General features: G+C 45.5%; 1 protein-coding gene across 1 annotated transcript in view; it reads left to right on the top strand.

Moving 5' to 3' along the window:
- The window catches only part of itga11b (integrin, alpha 11b), a 36,993-nt gene that overhangs the window by 4,975 nt on the left and 16,102 nt on the right, over positions 1-15,916 (top strand). Inside the window, exons 2-10 of the mRNA XM_005745105.1 lie at positions 4,677-4,788; positions 10,932-11,041; positions 11,389-11,480; positions 11,950-12,064; positions 12,140-12,267; positions 12,632-12,780; positions 13,356-13,500; positions 13,614-13,779; positions 13,964-14,034. Coding sequence (XP_005745162.1) covers positions 4,677-4,788; positions 10,932-11,041; positions 11,389-11,480; positions 11,950-12,064; positions 12,140-12,267; positions 12,632-12,780; positions 13,356-13,500; positions 13,614-13,779; positions 13,964-14,034 — 1,088 coding nt within the window. The remainder of the gene's footprint in view (positions 1-4,676; positions 4,789-10,931; positions 11,042-11,388; positions 11,481-11,949; positions 12,065-12,139; positions 12,268-12,631; positions 12,781-13,355; positions 13,501-13,613; positions 13,780-13,963; positions 14,035-15,916) is intronic.

Raw genomic sequence — 15,916 nt, 5'->3', positions numbered from 1 at the left:
ACTACACACTCACTACACATTAACTACACACTCACTACACATTAACTACACATTAACTACACATTACCTACACACTCACTACACAAGATTTGTGCTACACGTCTCAAATCTCTCACATCTCAAACACGCCGTCACTCCTAAAACTTCCTCCTCCCTAAACAACTAAAGGCCATGCTGCCATATCATTTTTTGATTGGTCGACATGGTACATTCTTCCATTAACGTGGCTTCACTCCACATCAGCCGCTTTGCTAAAACACCGGTGTCGGCACATAAGGACGCTGTCATAGCCTGTCGACCACGTCGATTAGCTGCGTATACACGAATGTGAATCGCATCATTGGCTGGACTTTGGGATAAGGTGGCATCGTTCTGATCCCACACGGGAGCAGCCAGTCACTGACTCACACTGCAGAACAGAATTGTTAAAGTTTAATTTTAATTTCAGTGCAGGTCAGATTTTCTGTGCTAGCAGTGCGCAGCTTAGAGGGAGCACTGCTCTACACCCACCTCCAGCCACAGTAACCAAACAAACTGAAAGTTGAAAAGCTTCTCGTGTTTCTGCTGGTTTTGGCGTTTTACAGAAACCACAGACATGCAGCGTGCTGCTGTGATTTTGTCTGCTTCAGGCACAGAACAGCCTGAAACTCTTCTGATACATAGAAAACTTTTATATAACTAAAGAAAGCAGAGGTATTAACGGCGCAGCCAGCTCTGGGAGCAGCTCGGCCTGCTCTGGATGATGATCAGCATGATCTTTGATACGTGTCGTCTTATGTAAGCAGAAACTTTGAAGCAAACTGGAAAAAGTGATGTTTTTGAAGATATTTAAAAACAGACAAAAGTCTGATAGAACGTCTCGGACGAAGATGGTGACGTGTTTGTGGAGCTCGTGGTGCTGTTTGTGTATTTTGGAGATATCTGTAGAGTAAACTCAAAGTGCACTTTTTAAATGACGATTTCATTCATTAAGTGATCAAACCTACCTGCCCTGTGTGCAAAAGTAACTGCCCCCTACACCTGGTAACTCATTGTTCCAGCCTCAGCAGTGAGAACTGCAGCCCAGTGTTGCGATGCCTTCAGTGGGTCTTTCACGTCACTGTGGAGGATTGTTTGAATTCGGACCAATGGAGGGTTTTCCATCATGAATGCTCATTTAATACTAGAGATGGACCGATCCGATATTACGTATCGGTATCGGTCCGATACTGACCTAAATTACTGGATCGGATATCGGAGAAAAATAAAAAATGTAATCCGATCCATTAAATATCACGAAAGCACCTCACAAAACTTGCAACACGCCGTAACTCGCCTCAGAACGTTAGCACGTCGGAGCAGTATGCATCACGTGATAGAGCGGCTGTGGCATGCGGGACCTGTCGGTGGTCTGGATAGCATGTGGAGCTTCGCTAGCAACCCGGCATTTCATCTCCGACAAAGTTATCCCCGAGAGAAGTAAAGCAAGTGTGTAAGTCCATCTCTGAATGTTTGTAAAGCATTCCTGCGTTAAGCTTAACGAGCGACTGCCTCTCGCTCTCCGGCTGCTACTTCAATCATGAAACTGCTTAATGATCAGCTGATCGGCTTTTCTGTCGCGAGTCCGTGTCTCTTGTTTGCTTTTGGCCCACTTTGCACCAGAAAGAGGAAACCAGCGGCTGAACAACAGCAGCACGTTTAAGCTTGATCAGCTGTTGTTAGAATGTATTTAATATTACTTCCTACTCGAGGATCTTTTTCTACGTAGCTGACGCTGGTAACTGTGCAGGGGCGGATCTAGCAAAGTTTAGCCAGGGGGGCCGATAGGGCATGAACAGGGAAAAGGGGGCACAAAGACGTACTTTTCTTTCTTATTCTCATTTAAAATGTCGAGCTTTTAATTATTTAATATTTATCTGAATCTTACACCCAAAGTTTTAATCTGATGTAAAATGTATAGAAGTCCATTACTGTATATAGTAACTGTTAAGTCTAATATACCCTAGTAAGCTATAGTACTTTTTCCTTTGGGAAGGTACCATCTGTGCAGTCTGCAATTTTGTTGAAGAAAGATGTTGAATCTATTTAATATTTCTTGAAAAATAATTGATTTCTGTGCATTTTTTTTCACACTGCATCAAATTAAGGTTGATTACGTCGATTAAGCATCATGAGGTGGAGCGTGAGGGGTGGTTCCCTATTTTTTATTTATTTATTTTTGTTGTTGCTGGGAGTTGGAACCCTATTAGTTAGGTTGCTTAATATTTACGCTAAGTACTCTTTAAAATACCAGAATAGGGAGGATGGTGTAGGTTTAAGTTTATTAGATTGATCAGTGTTGCTGAACTATGAAATATTTTTTTTGCATACAGGTATAACAGAATAGCTTTAGTGTAGTTGTTGTTTTAAACTTGAGTATGAACTTATACAAAATGCAGCAAGATATTTAAAAAACAGTTTTGTTGATTAAAAAACACTATATCGGATTCATATCGGTATCGGCAGATATCCAAATTTATGATATCGGTATCGGTATCGGACATAAAAAAGTGGTATCGTGCCATCTCTATTTAATACTGGCTGCTCCAAAACGTCATTTTGTTGTTTGAGCCAATCAGAGGTGGACATGCTGCTGTGTTTCTGATCATTGTCCTGCTGCCTTCAGGGCTTTCTGGTAGAGAGCAGAACTCCCAGTTTCCTCACTTACAGCGAGTCGTCCTGAAGCAGCAGAGCAGCCCAGACCATCACACCTCCACCGTGTGACGTTCTCTTTATGAAACGCTGTTAGTTTGATGCAGATGTGACGGGAATCAACCTTTCAGAAAGTTCAGCTTTTGTCTCATCAGTCCACAGAAGATTTTCCCAGGAGACTCAGGGATCATCCAGATTTTTGTTGGCAGGTGAAACAACACAGTTTTTACCTTCATGAACTCAGGATGCACAAATCCAACTTTTTCCAATTCCTCATGTTTTGGTGCTGAGTCCTGACAAACTCAGCAGGACCTGTTCATCACCATTACTTCATGAAGTCCTTCATTAGTCTGACAGTCCTGCTGTCAGTTGCTCCTCACACAACATAACACAGCAAAATCTTCCCAGTTTGTGTTCAGCCAAAGCAGAGTTCCTCCAGCGTCCACCCGACGTCTCTCTGACTGAACATCGTCATGTTTGAGCTCTGCGGGTCCGCCAGCTCGCTTTGACCACAGTTTGCAGACATGCGAAGAACTAGGGACAGGAAGCGGCACAGATGGGCTTTGGCAGCTCGTCGAGCAGCGATCATGAAACCGTCTTTGAACTGTTCTAAAAAAAGTGGAGATTTCTGTGGAAACAGGAACAAAACTAATCTCACAGCTGATACTCAATCTGGATTCTAATCTGCCTTCAATTATGAGACGCACATAGAAAAACCTGTCACTGACCACAGGTCAGGAGGATCGTCCACATCAGCGACCGTCAGACCCGGATCGATCCCTGCCCGGGTTCCTGGCCTAGCTCAAACAGGGGCAGATTCCTCTGAGCCACGAGCAAACAAACACGACTCTTCTGGCTTCCAGCGTCTTTCACTTTTGTCCTCAGCAGCCAAACTCATCACCACTGCTGGCCAACGATCCCGCCAGCGTGCCCAGTTTTCCAATCGCGCCACAGCTGGGAGAAGCAAACCAGAGCGCTCAGGAAATACTTCAGCAGCATACGGACAAAAAGCAAATGGTCAAAAGGTCACACTGAGATCAAAAGGTTGTGAATGAATGCCGTATGCATTTTAAACCTGGTGAATGACATATCAGCCAATCAGATGATCCCGTAACCAGAAACGCTCTCAGTGAGAAAGCTGAGAGCTGATTACGTCAGCTGAGCAGGAGGTAAGACACAAAACCAACCAGTGATGACATCAGATCCACCACGACATGGATGAGTTATGGGATTAGATCAAAATAACAGGACAGGACCAACTGTATGTACACGCTGGGGTCTGAGCAGGCAACAGGCACAATCAGGAAGTAAAAGGCACACAAAGAGAAGAGACTACCAAAATAAAACAGGAAGACAATATGACAAATAGAGACGACAGAGGGAGACGAAACTAAAATAACAATAAAACGCTCCGTAACACTTTAAGATACGGCCCTCGACTAAAGGCAGAATTCCCTGTGATTAAAAGGAATGTCAGTGTATTATAATTATGATAATATATATATATGTGTAAGTATTATATGTTTACCTGCAAACACTTAAAGGCAGGAACACGCGTCAGGTTTTTACAGGAAAGGAAACACAAATGATAAATTAAGTAAATTTAAGTACAGCACAAGTCATTTTTAGCAGTGTGAAAATAGTATTTCCCATTTTCTGCTGGAGGTTTCTTCCTGTTAAGAGGGAGTTTTTCCTTCCCACTGTCTCCAGAGTGCTGCTCATAGGGGTCAGATGATTGTTGGGTTTTTCCTTGCAACATGAAGCACCTTGAAGTGATTGTTGCTGTGATTTGGTGATATGTGAATAAAGTCTGGACTGCAGAGATACCATCTACGTCAGCAGCTTGATGATGTTAGGTTGATAGCACAGCTTCTGAGAGCGATAGCAGCCTGCGTTACAGCTGCTTTCACTTTGTTGGGCCGTTCCCAGCTCACGTGGCTGCAGGACTCACTGTGGACTGGTTTTAATGGGTGGTGAATAAAAACAAACCTTTTTCTGTCTTTCAGATCTTCAGCTCTGTTTCAACTTTGACACGAAGAACTTCAAGATCTTCGCTGGGTCTAAAGAAGCTCAGTTCGGGTACACGGTGCAGCAGCACGAGGCGGGAGGACAGCAGTGGTGAGAATCCCGGCGTCGCGTCCCGAACCCGTTCTTATAGATTCCTTGGTTTACTTTAACCCACCTGTTCATGAACTGTTTCAGGGTCCAAGTAGCTCCGAGACTCCACCGAGAGTCCAACGGTTACAGCAAAGTTTAACCCGCTGGCGTTAGCAGGATGGCACACGGCTGACAGGTGCAGTCAGGTGTAGACTGAAGTGAAAAGATGGCAGCAGCTTACAGGTGTGATAACCAAGCCTTAAACCTGCATTACTGTAACAGCCAGCAGGGGGCGACACCTGTAAAGTCTGACTGAAGGAGGTTTATGTGAAGATGAGCCTGCAGGGCTCAGTGAAGTCTTCCCTCGTGAGTTTCAGGCCTGAATTAAACGTGATGTCCGTTTTGACGCAGGCGAGGACTCAGGGCGGGGCCACATCTCTCGGTTTCTTGCTCGTCGTGTCCAGCCGGCGATGTCGAAGCGCTCCATCTCGAGGCTTCCAACACGTTCAAAACTGGAGAGAGTTCTAGGAAAATGTTCTCGTCTCCTCGGGGAGGCTCAGCTCAAGCTGAACATCTCCTGCAGGTGAGGACAGAATAGATGGTGTCTGCACGTCTGGTTGAGGATGAAAGATAATGGCGGGGTGCTGGGATTTACTGGAGGCCGCGGCCTGTCTGAAGGCAGCAGGTTTGTATGTTCTGGGCCATGGAGCTGAAATACCTTCGACTTGGAACGCCGCTCGTCTGTTTCCGTCCTCCCTCTGCAGCGTGGCCGTGAATTATGTCGAGATGTCAAGATCATGTTAGGATGACACATTTTCCACCAACGAGACTGAAACGTGGAACATTTCTCTGCAGAGCATGTGGACATTATTTATAGTTCTTACTGCTGAAAATCCAGATTTCATAACGCAGGTCGTCACTCTCGCGCTCTCGTGCAAACACTCGTTCCTGTACAGTTTGTCCTTGGCTCCCTGCTCAGTCTGCTCTCCCATCCTTCATCTTTATATTTTCAGCCTTCGTGGACTCTCAGCGGGCCTTCAGAGGAGATGAGGTGTGTTAAAGTGGGATGAAAGAAGACGACTTTAGAAAGAAATATGAAAATACGAAGAAGCTTCAGAATAAAAATGAGATATTAGGAACACTGAGAAACAGATTAAGTCTTTGTGACTAAAACTCTGCACGGAGCTGTGGGAAAGTATCTGATAACAGACAAAGGAAACCACAAAACCAATGATTTCATTCATTAAGGGAACAAAGTGATCAAACCTTCCTGCCCTGTGTGCAAAAGTAACTGCCCCTACACCTGGTAACTGGTCGTTTGTGATGCCTTCAGTGAGTCTTTCACGTCACTGTGGAGAAACTTTGGTTGACTCATCTTTGGAGGATTGTTTGAGTTCAGACATGTTGGAGGTTTTTCCAGGATGAACAGCTGTTTAAGGTCCACTCCGAGACCTTCATTTGGATCATTGTCCTGCTGCCCGAGTGCTCTTGAGCTTCATGGCATGAACTGATGGGAGGACATCCTCCTGGAGCAGCAGAGCAGCCCAGACCACCACCGTGTCTGCTGCTGCCGTGATGGCGTCTCATCGGATGTGACGGGGCTCAAACCCTCTCTGGGATCATCCAGATGTTTTCTGGCAGATGTGAGATGAGCCTTGAACTCTCACGGAGGTCATTTTTGCCCCGTGTTTTTCTCATTGTTGAATCATGACCTCTGACCTTAACCGAGCAGAGTCGATGTTGTTCTGCGGCCTCCTGGACGAGCCGTTGAAGCCGCTCCTGTGAAGGTTCAGCTCTGCTCCAGTTTTCCTCCACGTGTGGATAACGGCTCTCGCTGTGGTTCGCTGCACTCCCAAAGCCTGTAACCTTTCAGACTGATGACGTCGCTGACTTTGGTTCTTTAGATCTTGGCATGATGCGCTGCTGTTTGAAATCTTTTAAATAAAGTTCAGAATCAGTGGAAAGAATGAAACGTTTGGCAGCGTCAGCGAGTGTTTGTTCGTCACCTGGGAATCAGAAGGGCAGAAAATGAAACAGCAGAAACCTGTGAGCACTTAGTTAATTATCAGGAGGTTACGCTGTTGTTTTCCTCTCAGCCTCTGTCTGCGGTTGCAGGTGAGATTGTCCAACAGTTTTTTTGTTATCTGGAAACTCTTTCAGCCGTGACGCATACCTCGCGATCCTCCAGGATTACAGAATCGCTCTTCCTTTTGAAGTCTCAGGTAAACAAGTGGAAAGTATTTGCATTTGTCTTGCGAGCAGTCTCTCCTGCATCTGGAGGCGGAGCGCCGGATCTGGAAACTATGTGTTGTGGTTTGTTATTCCCCAGCCTCCCTCTGTGAAGCCCATCACGCCGCTCGCCACCGTGTGTGCGTGTGTGTGTGCGTGTTGTAAAGGGGATCTGACACGGTAATTCAGCAGGATTGTTTTTCTGCATGATGATATCTGCATTTCAGGTGTTTGGCTTCTAAGCAGACACTCGGCACAGAGGCATAATCCTCGCCTTCTGTCTTCCCAGTTATCCTCAATATTCCTGAGTTCATGGGAGAATTCTTTGTACCAATAAACCGTCAGGCTCTGCGACTGCCGCCTGCTTCCTGTTTCAGCCGCGATCAGTCGTCTTTCTCATTCCTGCTCTGAGGTTTAAAGTCCTGTTTGTTCAGGCTAATAAAAAGATTGTGGTTCAGGTCAGAGTACTCCTTTTCATAGAAATGACAATTATTATTTTGGTTTCATGAAGCTCCAGATGTTTTCAGTGGGTGGCTGTCTGCAGCTGGACGCAGTCCACTGAAATAGTGAATGGACGCTTTATGCTACATGTCTCATTCACACAAGCACTTCCTCTACACCTGCGTACTTTCTATCTAACACTCACACTCCAATGGACTCATCGGGCATACCTGGGCTTCACAAACACATTAGCGTGCAGACTGGAGCAGCCAGGGATCGAACCGTCAACCTTCAGGCTAACAGATGATCATCTGGTCTGCTTCCTGATCTACAGGCAGCCCAATATAAAGGAAATGGGAAAGACTTTCTGTCAAACAGATGTTGTATGGATAGATCTCAGGGATGCTGCTCTGACCTGAATGCTGACCATTTCACCTTCTCTGCTGGAGGTCGGTCATTTTGGGAGAAAAGGCTGTAGGAGCCCCGGAGCGTTCCTCTCCTCTGTGGACGGCTCAGCTGGAGCGCTCTCGAAGCTCAGCGTGGGAATTCTGTTAGGTCGCATTTTAATGCAGCGGGTACCCACAGGAGTGAACTGTCCACATGCAGGGTTGAGACAATAATGGAGTGGATTTATATAGCGCTTTTCAAGGCACCCAAAGTGCTTTACAATGCAACTATTCATTCACTCTCACATTCACACACTGGTGGAGGCAGCTACGGTTGTAGCCACAGCTGCCCTGGGGCAGACTGACAGAGGCGAGGCTGCCATATCGTGCCATCGGCCCCTCTGGCCAATGACCATGAAGAGAAGCTGTGGTCTCCTCACTGGCAGCTCCATGTTCCTCAGTGCCTCGCTCACTGCGCAGAGAGCTGCCATGAGAGTGAGGACGAGCCCGCTTTGATCATGAAGCGGTTTTCATCGTTTTAAAGTGGCTTCATTAGTTTGACTCTTCCTTTAAACGTCTCTAAGACGAACGATCCCCGATATCGATTTCGGTGGATTGTGTGAAACCTTTCCAATATGTTGAAGCAGAAACTGTTTGAAATGTCCTCATGCATCTCTTATCGACTCTATTTGTCCTGGTTTCGTGTCCTGGTTTGGATATTTATCTGGTTTTGTTTAACCGTGTGCAACACGAGTTTCACTTTTTCCTCATCATAGCCCCAAAGCGCATAAATCGCAGCGTAAAAGCAGCGTAATCAGAGATTGGTCATCCCTGTTTCCCCTCCTTGTTCTGCATTAATCTGATCTGCAGTCTGTGATTCCCTCGAAGTACGAGTGAGGACTGATTACTCACTCACGATTGGTTCAGGTGCTGCGTCTGCAAAACTGCAACACAATCGAGTGTCGCTCCACTTAGACAGCAGACGTGTTGCTCATCAGGTTGTTGAAAGTAACAGAGAGCAAACATCTGCCTCGTTTACATCTGTGAGAGTGACGGCTCAGAGTCGCCGCTGAAGGAACCCCGACAGACCCGTGGTGACCTCAGTTACATCTGAGGTCAAACCTCCCGCGTGCGTTTCCTCAGCCAGGATTCAAGGTGCTGTGTGTGTGTCTGTTTGTGTGTGTGTGTGCGCGCCATCAGGCCGAGCTGCTACCAGAGGCTCTGACTTGCGTTCCTTCAGTAACAGCCAGCTGCAAGACATCGACTCTAGTGAAGCTAAATGTGAAAGAGCAACGAAAGGTGCTGCAGGAGACGAGCAGACGCAGGCAAAAATAAAAACAAGTTCATCACAAATCCAAAATAAAATCGCAGGAACTGATTATTATTTAATTTTTTTGTATTTAAATAATTAATTATTAAGGGAAATGAGCTTAGTATGAATCTCTACCATGCCACGTACATCTTATTTGACCACACTCGATTAAATTCAATGTTTTAAACAGTGAAAGTTTGTTACTTTTAACAAAATTTACATGTAATTAAATTATCTATGTTGGGCAGGACAGGATGTACACGGGCTGTTACCAAAATAAAACAGGAAGTGACGGATGGAGAACTCGAGGAGAAAGACAACGCTAAGAAACACAAGCGATGGCCTAAAAGTGGCATCACCAAGTAAAGATATTGGAATAAATGAACACTTGTTTTCATATAAACTGATCATAAAAGCTGTGACGTGAGGTCTCTCATGCTCACGACGGAGGAACGAGTGGCATCGAAAGAAGAAGAGATGCTGGAGGCATGGCTGACGCTGTCTTCCACACAGGCTGGTTTGGGCTCTTCGGCGGTGGTCAGCTGGGATGTTTGTGCAGGAACAAGGCCAGAGCCTGTTTCTTTTCTCCAACATGACAATGATCCAAAGCAAAGCTCCAAAACTTCAGCCGCCCTGCTCACTCCACCGCAGACAGAAGCGAGCAGGGCGGCTGAAGACGAAGAGGTCGTAAAAGCAATCAAACCTATGAGAGGAAAGCTTTGGTTGACTTGTAATCGGATTACTCCAGAAAGTCTGCAACACTGTAATTGTCTGATAGAAGATCACCACTTTTAACTCCAGCAGCGTCTACGCCGGTAGATTTATCAGGCTTCACCTTCGAGCTGTTGGTTTCGGGGAAAACATCCCAGAGATCATCAATTAAATGTCAAAGAGTCCCGTAAAGCAGCAGCAGAAGAGCCCGTGCAGTTTGAAGTTTCACCGAAAGCTAAACAACAGGAAGTGATCAGCACGGCGGGATGATGTCAGAGGCTCGGAGGCGTGCTTCTGTCTGCAGGATGTGAACCCGGGCCGCCTGCGTTCTGGGATGTGGTTTGTCAGCGCTGCTTTTCCGCTGTTTGATGTGGACAGGAGACACTTTAGCAGATTGAGGGTTAGCGCTCTGCCGCAGCAGCTCTCTGGTATGTGAGTCAGCCCTCTTCCCAGAACCGCCACTGAGGCCACATGTGGTGGCGTTTACGCCGGTTAACACTAATGACCCGCCTGCTGAGTGTAACTGTGGCAGCAGGATCTGTGTCTAACATGACCGCTGCCACGGGGACTGACCTCTGAGGAGGGGAAGTGAAAAAGTTTCTGTACGTGCAGAAAAATACCAAGAAGGTCTGTGATTTAAAAGCAGCTCATACTGGGCCAGAACCCAACCAAGAGCACTCCAATGAAAGGATTAACAGACCACAAAACATAACGTTTTCATATCAGACACACACTGTAGGCTGTTGTAGCTCTGAGTGGAGTGGAGGCTGTGAGTGACGGTGCAGAAACCTCCTGTTCTGTCTTTCACAGCTCCTGAACGCTCGGGCTAATCCTAGCAAACCCTCCTCTTTGCTTTGAGCCTGGACAAAGACAATGACATAATGCTTCAGGTTACACACACTTAAGTTCAGTTGGTGACATAATACAGCTCGCAACTAAGGGTGTAATAATATATCGAACCATATACAACCAGTCCGATACGGCGTTCGCGTATAAGCCTCAAAGACGAGTCCCTCTTTTTCTAGAATTCGTGACTTTTGCATTATAAATAAAGTTTGTGATTCAAACTGTGTGCGTGGTTGCAGGTTGCTGGTTGGAGCTCCCTTTGAGTCCACGGGGAAGAAGCAGACTGGCGATGTGTACCGATGCCCGCTGGACAGCAAGAACTCTGCAAACTGCAGCCGACTCAACCTGGGTGAGCAGCAGTGCATGAATATTGATGATCAGGTGCTCTCAGGTGTGTAAACTGTCACAGAGGTCAGAGTAAAACCTGCAGGGGGAAGGTCGTGGACCTCATGGTGAAGACATTTTCACCATGGTGTCATCGCCTTGGCCTCAGGTTTCATGTCGGTTTGTTGCCACCTCAGGCTCACTGCTGTGTCGGCCCTTTAAAGTGGAAATGCTGCTGCATGTAGGAATGCTTCCGTTAGATGTTTCAGACAGCAGGAACTGCTACAGGAAGGAAGATTCAGGACTTTCACAGGAAAACACACTAAAACATTCAACTTAAAATCACAAAGCATCTGCTCTGGCTGTGATCAGGCAGACTCACTCTGAACAACGTGTCTGAGAGGAAGGACAAGATGAGGCTGGGAATGACGCTGACCTCCAACCCCAAAGACAGCAGCTTTGTGGTGAGTCCCACCGAAAGAGTTCATCACGATAAAGTCACCGCCAGAATCAAAGCTAAGGTAGAGGCCTCTAAGAACAGAGCAGAGGGAAGTGAAAACAAACACTCACCATTGTTTTAACTGCTCAGCACTTATAGGTTTTACAACATACTTGAACTTTACATAGAACTTTGAGTACTTAGTACTCTCTTACTCCAAAGCTTAGTCAACCTTTCCCTAAAGTGCTTTTCACCTAACATTTACAGTCAAGGAAACTTTAACATGCAGGCTAGAGCAGCTGAGGATCGAACCCATAACCTTCTTATTAGTAGACAACCCGCTCTACCTCCTGAGCCACTAAAAAGCACCAACAGCACAAACACCGTGCAGAGCTTCTGCTGTTGTCACTGGTTTTGTTTTATTTCATGTGTTTCTGCACGTCACACCAAGTCATTAAGCTTTGATTTTCTTCCTTCCTCTTGTGCTGCCTCAGACCTGCGGTCCGCTCTGGTCTCACGAATGTGGAAGTTCCCTGTACAGCACTGGGATCTGCTCCAGAGTCGGCCGAAACTTCAAGCTGTCCAACACCATCGCACCTGCCCTGCAGAGTAATCAGCACACTTCCATCCACCTATCCGTCCATCTGTCCATCCAGTTTCTAACTTTCTTTTACAATCTTGTAGGGTGTGAGACGTTCATGGACATTGTGATTGTTCTGGATGGTTCCAACTCCATCTACCCCTGGTATGAAGTTCAAGACTTCCTCATAAACATCCTGCACAAGTTCTACATCGGACCAGGTCAGACACAGGTTAGTTTATCTCTGGATCAGAACCAGATAAAGTGAGCGTCCTGCCCTATCTGCACACAAAGACTGTAGTGCCTTTAAGCCTCTGAGGTCTAAGTCATCATCAGTGCCCGGCTCTAAACCCCACACAGTCAGAATATGCAATTCTTGTTTTAATTATATTGTCATGCCAAGTTTTTCCAGTCCGGGAACAAGGAACACCAAAACTATTCACATTTTCCCCCAAAAAGTCAATTTTGACCTTCTCCACAATGTTGGGTTACCACTGATCTTAGATCTGAGAGTTCATCTGTTCATAGTTTGAAGGTGACAGGTGCTGCATGAGTGGTTTATTGTTCATGTGGACAGAGCTGTATTTTGGCTGCAGGTGGGAGTCATTCAGTACGGCTCTTCGGTTGTCCACGAGTTCACACTGGATGAGTATCAGACGGTGGAGGACGTAGTGGACGCTGCCAGGCGCATCGACCAAAGAGGTGGTGAGGAAACGAGGACGGCATTGGGAATCAACGTGGCCCGGTACGACACCAAATTATGACCCCAAACAAAAATGTGCTGGGCCCACACAAACTTACCCTTAAATAGTTATTGGTCTGATACCATTACCCACCTACTCTGAGCAACCCTGAGAGTTTCATTTACTCATGTTGGGAAAATGGATTGAACCAAAGTTTCCTAGTGTATAATTTACTAAACCTACCAAAATTAAACCAGTCAGAACATTAATTACTTCCATATGACAGAGTATAAAAGTTCTCAAACATGAACCCACAGATGAAGCATCTCCAGCATTTTTCAGCCAAAGCAAGTTTTTCTTTCCCTGGAGGCCGTAGCTCCTGTTTCTTTTTCTTGGCCTCGTAGCTAAAGGCCAAGGATTTCCAAAAGATGTTTGAGTCTCTCTGAGACGACTACCAAGAAAAGTCCAAAGCAAGCTCTGGATGAAAACTAACAAAGTGCCTTCACAGAGGACTTAGATAGAGATAATGTTAGCAACAAGCTACACCAGCAGGTACATTAAGCAGCTAGCTAAGATTAGCCAGAACAAGCGTTCAGAGCTTTGAATCTTCTGAACTTCATCCGATGTTCCTGTGCAGATCCGAGGCGTTCCAGCGCGGCGGCCGGCCGGGAGCTCAGAAGGTGATGATTGTGATTACAGACGGTGAATCACATGACAGTCCTCACCTGGTGCAGGCCGTCACAGACAGCGAGAGAGACAACATCACCATGTATGCCATCGCTGTGAGTCTTAGCCCCAGACCCCCCACCCCCACCCATCGAGCTCTGTTTCTATTGGTTGTTTCTGGACTTACGAAGCTCTGACTAACATCCTGTTTCCTCTGCATCTCCTGCAGGTTCTGGGTTATTACAACCGCCGGGGAATCAACCCCGAAGCCTTTCTAAAGGAAATCAAGTTTATTGCCAGTGACCCCGATGAGATGCACTTCTTCAACGTGACAGATGAATCTGCGCTGAAGGACATTGTGGACGCCCTGGGAGAGAGGATTTTCTCTCTGGAAGGTCAGCTAACATTTATCCTGTTAAACTGTAGTATTTACAGAAAAGCGGAATCCATCGTACTAACGAGCATTTCACAATTAACTCTGAAAAGTATTATCTAATGATGTTCATTAAAGTGTAACAGGAGGACTGGAGGGTCTGGAGGGAAAAGTTAAGTCGTCTTTGTTGTTTGTTCGGTTTGCAGGAACCAGCAGTCAGGGTCGAGGGTTCGGTCTGCAGATGGCTCAGGCCGGTTTCTCCTCACATTTAGTCAAAGTGAGTGACTCACAGCTGCATTCTTACACAGTGGTAGTGATGTGTGATAAATGAAGCGCTTTCAAAAGCTTCCACAAATCTGTCTATGAAAGGAAAGTGGTTTTCCTGTTGACCCACTCTGTTAAATTCAACACGCAGAGCACTGAGTGCAGAAACAGGTGCAGGTACATATTTGTCACACTGATGTGTTTCAGATCATCAAACAAATGCTAACAGTAGACAGATAACAGAGTAAATACAGCTTTTAGAGGACGAGTTCATGTTTTAAAAGAAATACGAAGTAACACACGACTTAGTGATGGGATATTTGGATGGCACATGGTTTTTATTGACTGAGAAAATCAAAGGACAAGTATTACTTTTTAAGTGATAGAAGTTTAACTTGGATAAAGCGATACAAGAATTTGTGAAGTAAAATGGAAAAGAAGATCTGTGGATTTTCCATTTTAGGATTAGATTTCAAAGATCTGTCCACTCTGGACAGAAAAAATAATAACTTCCATTAAATTACTGCTGAAAAACATCTTCATCTACTTTTTCTGCATAAAAAGGGACTTGGCAAAGTATCAATTATTCAGTTTCCTCAAGTTTTCTTCACTAAAGCTGAGCCCAGAAAGAAGACAGGAGCAGAGCGGCGGTTTTGCCAACAGAAACTTAAATGCTGGTATCGGTATCGTCCTCGAACATCCATCACCAGCCTGGTTCTGGTCCTGACAAATATCTAAAGCTGCAGGATGAGAAGCTTCGAGAAATATTTCTGTTGTTTCTCATCCAGGGAAAATCGTATCCCAGCGTCAGGGAGTGAAAATGTGAGGTGGAAACTGTGTGTGTGTAACAGAGAGCAGATGGTTTTCCTGAACGTAAAGCTGCAGGCACGAACTCATTGGAGAATAGATGCAAATCTGCACACACACACACACACACACACACACACACACACACACACACACACACACACACTGACTGCACACAGACAAATATGCAAAGTGTTTCTGCTCTTAAGTTTTGGGATTAAAAAGGTAAAATGAGGCAGACTGATGAGGAAAACAGGCATCATAGCATCATCTCTGCCTGCAGGAAAACCATCCTCAGCTCCTTCCTGCAGGTTTACTCATGCAGGGCTCAGCAGCTCAGGTCCTGCAGGCGGGACACTTTGTGGCGCTGGCACCGCCAAAAATTTGGTCACTCACTGCCGTCCTCGACTTTCTGGCCCGGAGAGACGATGACTCAAAGATTTAAAAACGTTCATATCTGGACTTTACGACAGCCTGGCTGCTCACACGTGTGTTGAGACAGTTCAACTGAGTTTAAGGACGATTCAGAAACCATTTCAGTTCCAACATTGCCAGCAGGTTTTTTCATCGTGGGGTCTTCAGGTTTGCAGCTCAGAGCTCAATAAGTTTGTCATTAAGAACCAGACTGAGCCAAACTGGTGCTGAGAGAATGAAATTGGTTATACTGGTATTCCCTGTGTAACATCTTGTCACTTGTGAACTGTTTAGGGCCTACGTCCTCATACACGCCCTTATATGGTCTTTCTATCCAGTTCTTCTCAAGATGTAAATCATATAAAACTGCAAGGTTTCATTTAGAAAGCGACATTTCCCAGAGTTTTCTTTTCAAATAACAGTTGTTTAACGTGGCTAAAATACAACCTAACTAACCCAGGCGTTTCACCAGCCACCTGATGATGTTACTGTCCTATCAAAAGTACTCAAGTACAGTACAGGAGTCACGAGCAGTGTTGGCCAAGTTACTTGAAAAAAGTAATCAGTAACTAATTACTGATTACTTCCCCAAAAAGGTAATCCTGTTACTTTACTGATTACTTATTTTCAAAAGTAATTAATTACTTAGTTACTTTTTAAAAACACGATTTACA

This window comes from Pundamilia nyererei, unplaced genomic scaffold (assembly GCF_000239375.1).
Source record: "Pundamilia nyererei isolate P.nyererei 1_Seehausen unplaced genomic scaffold, PunNye1.0 scaffold00154, whole genome shotgun sequence".
Taxonomy (NCBI): Eukaryota; Metazoa; Chordata; class Actinopteri; order Cichliformes; family Cichlidae; genus Pundamilia; species Pundamilia nyererei.
The sequence above is the reverse complement of the archived record's forward strand: the minus strand, read 5'-3'. Positions and strand labels throughout refer to the sequence as shown.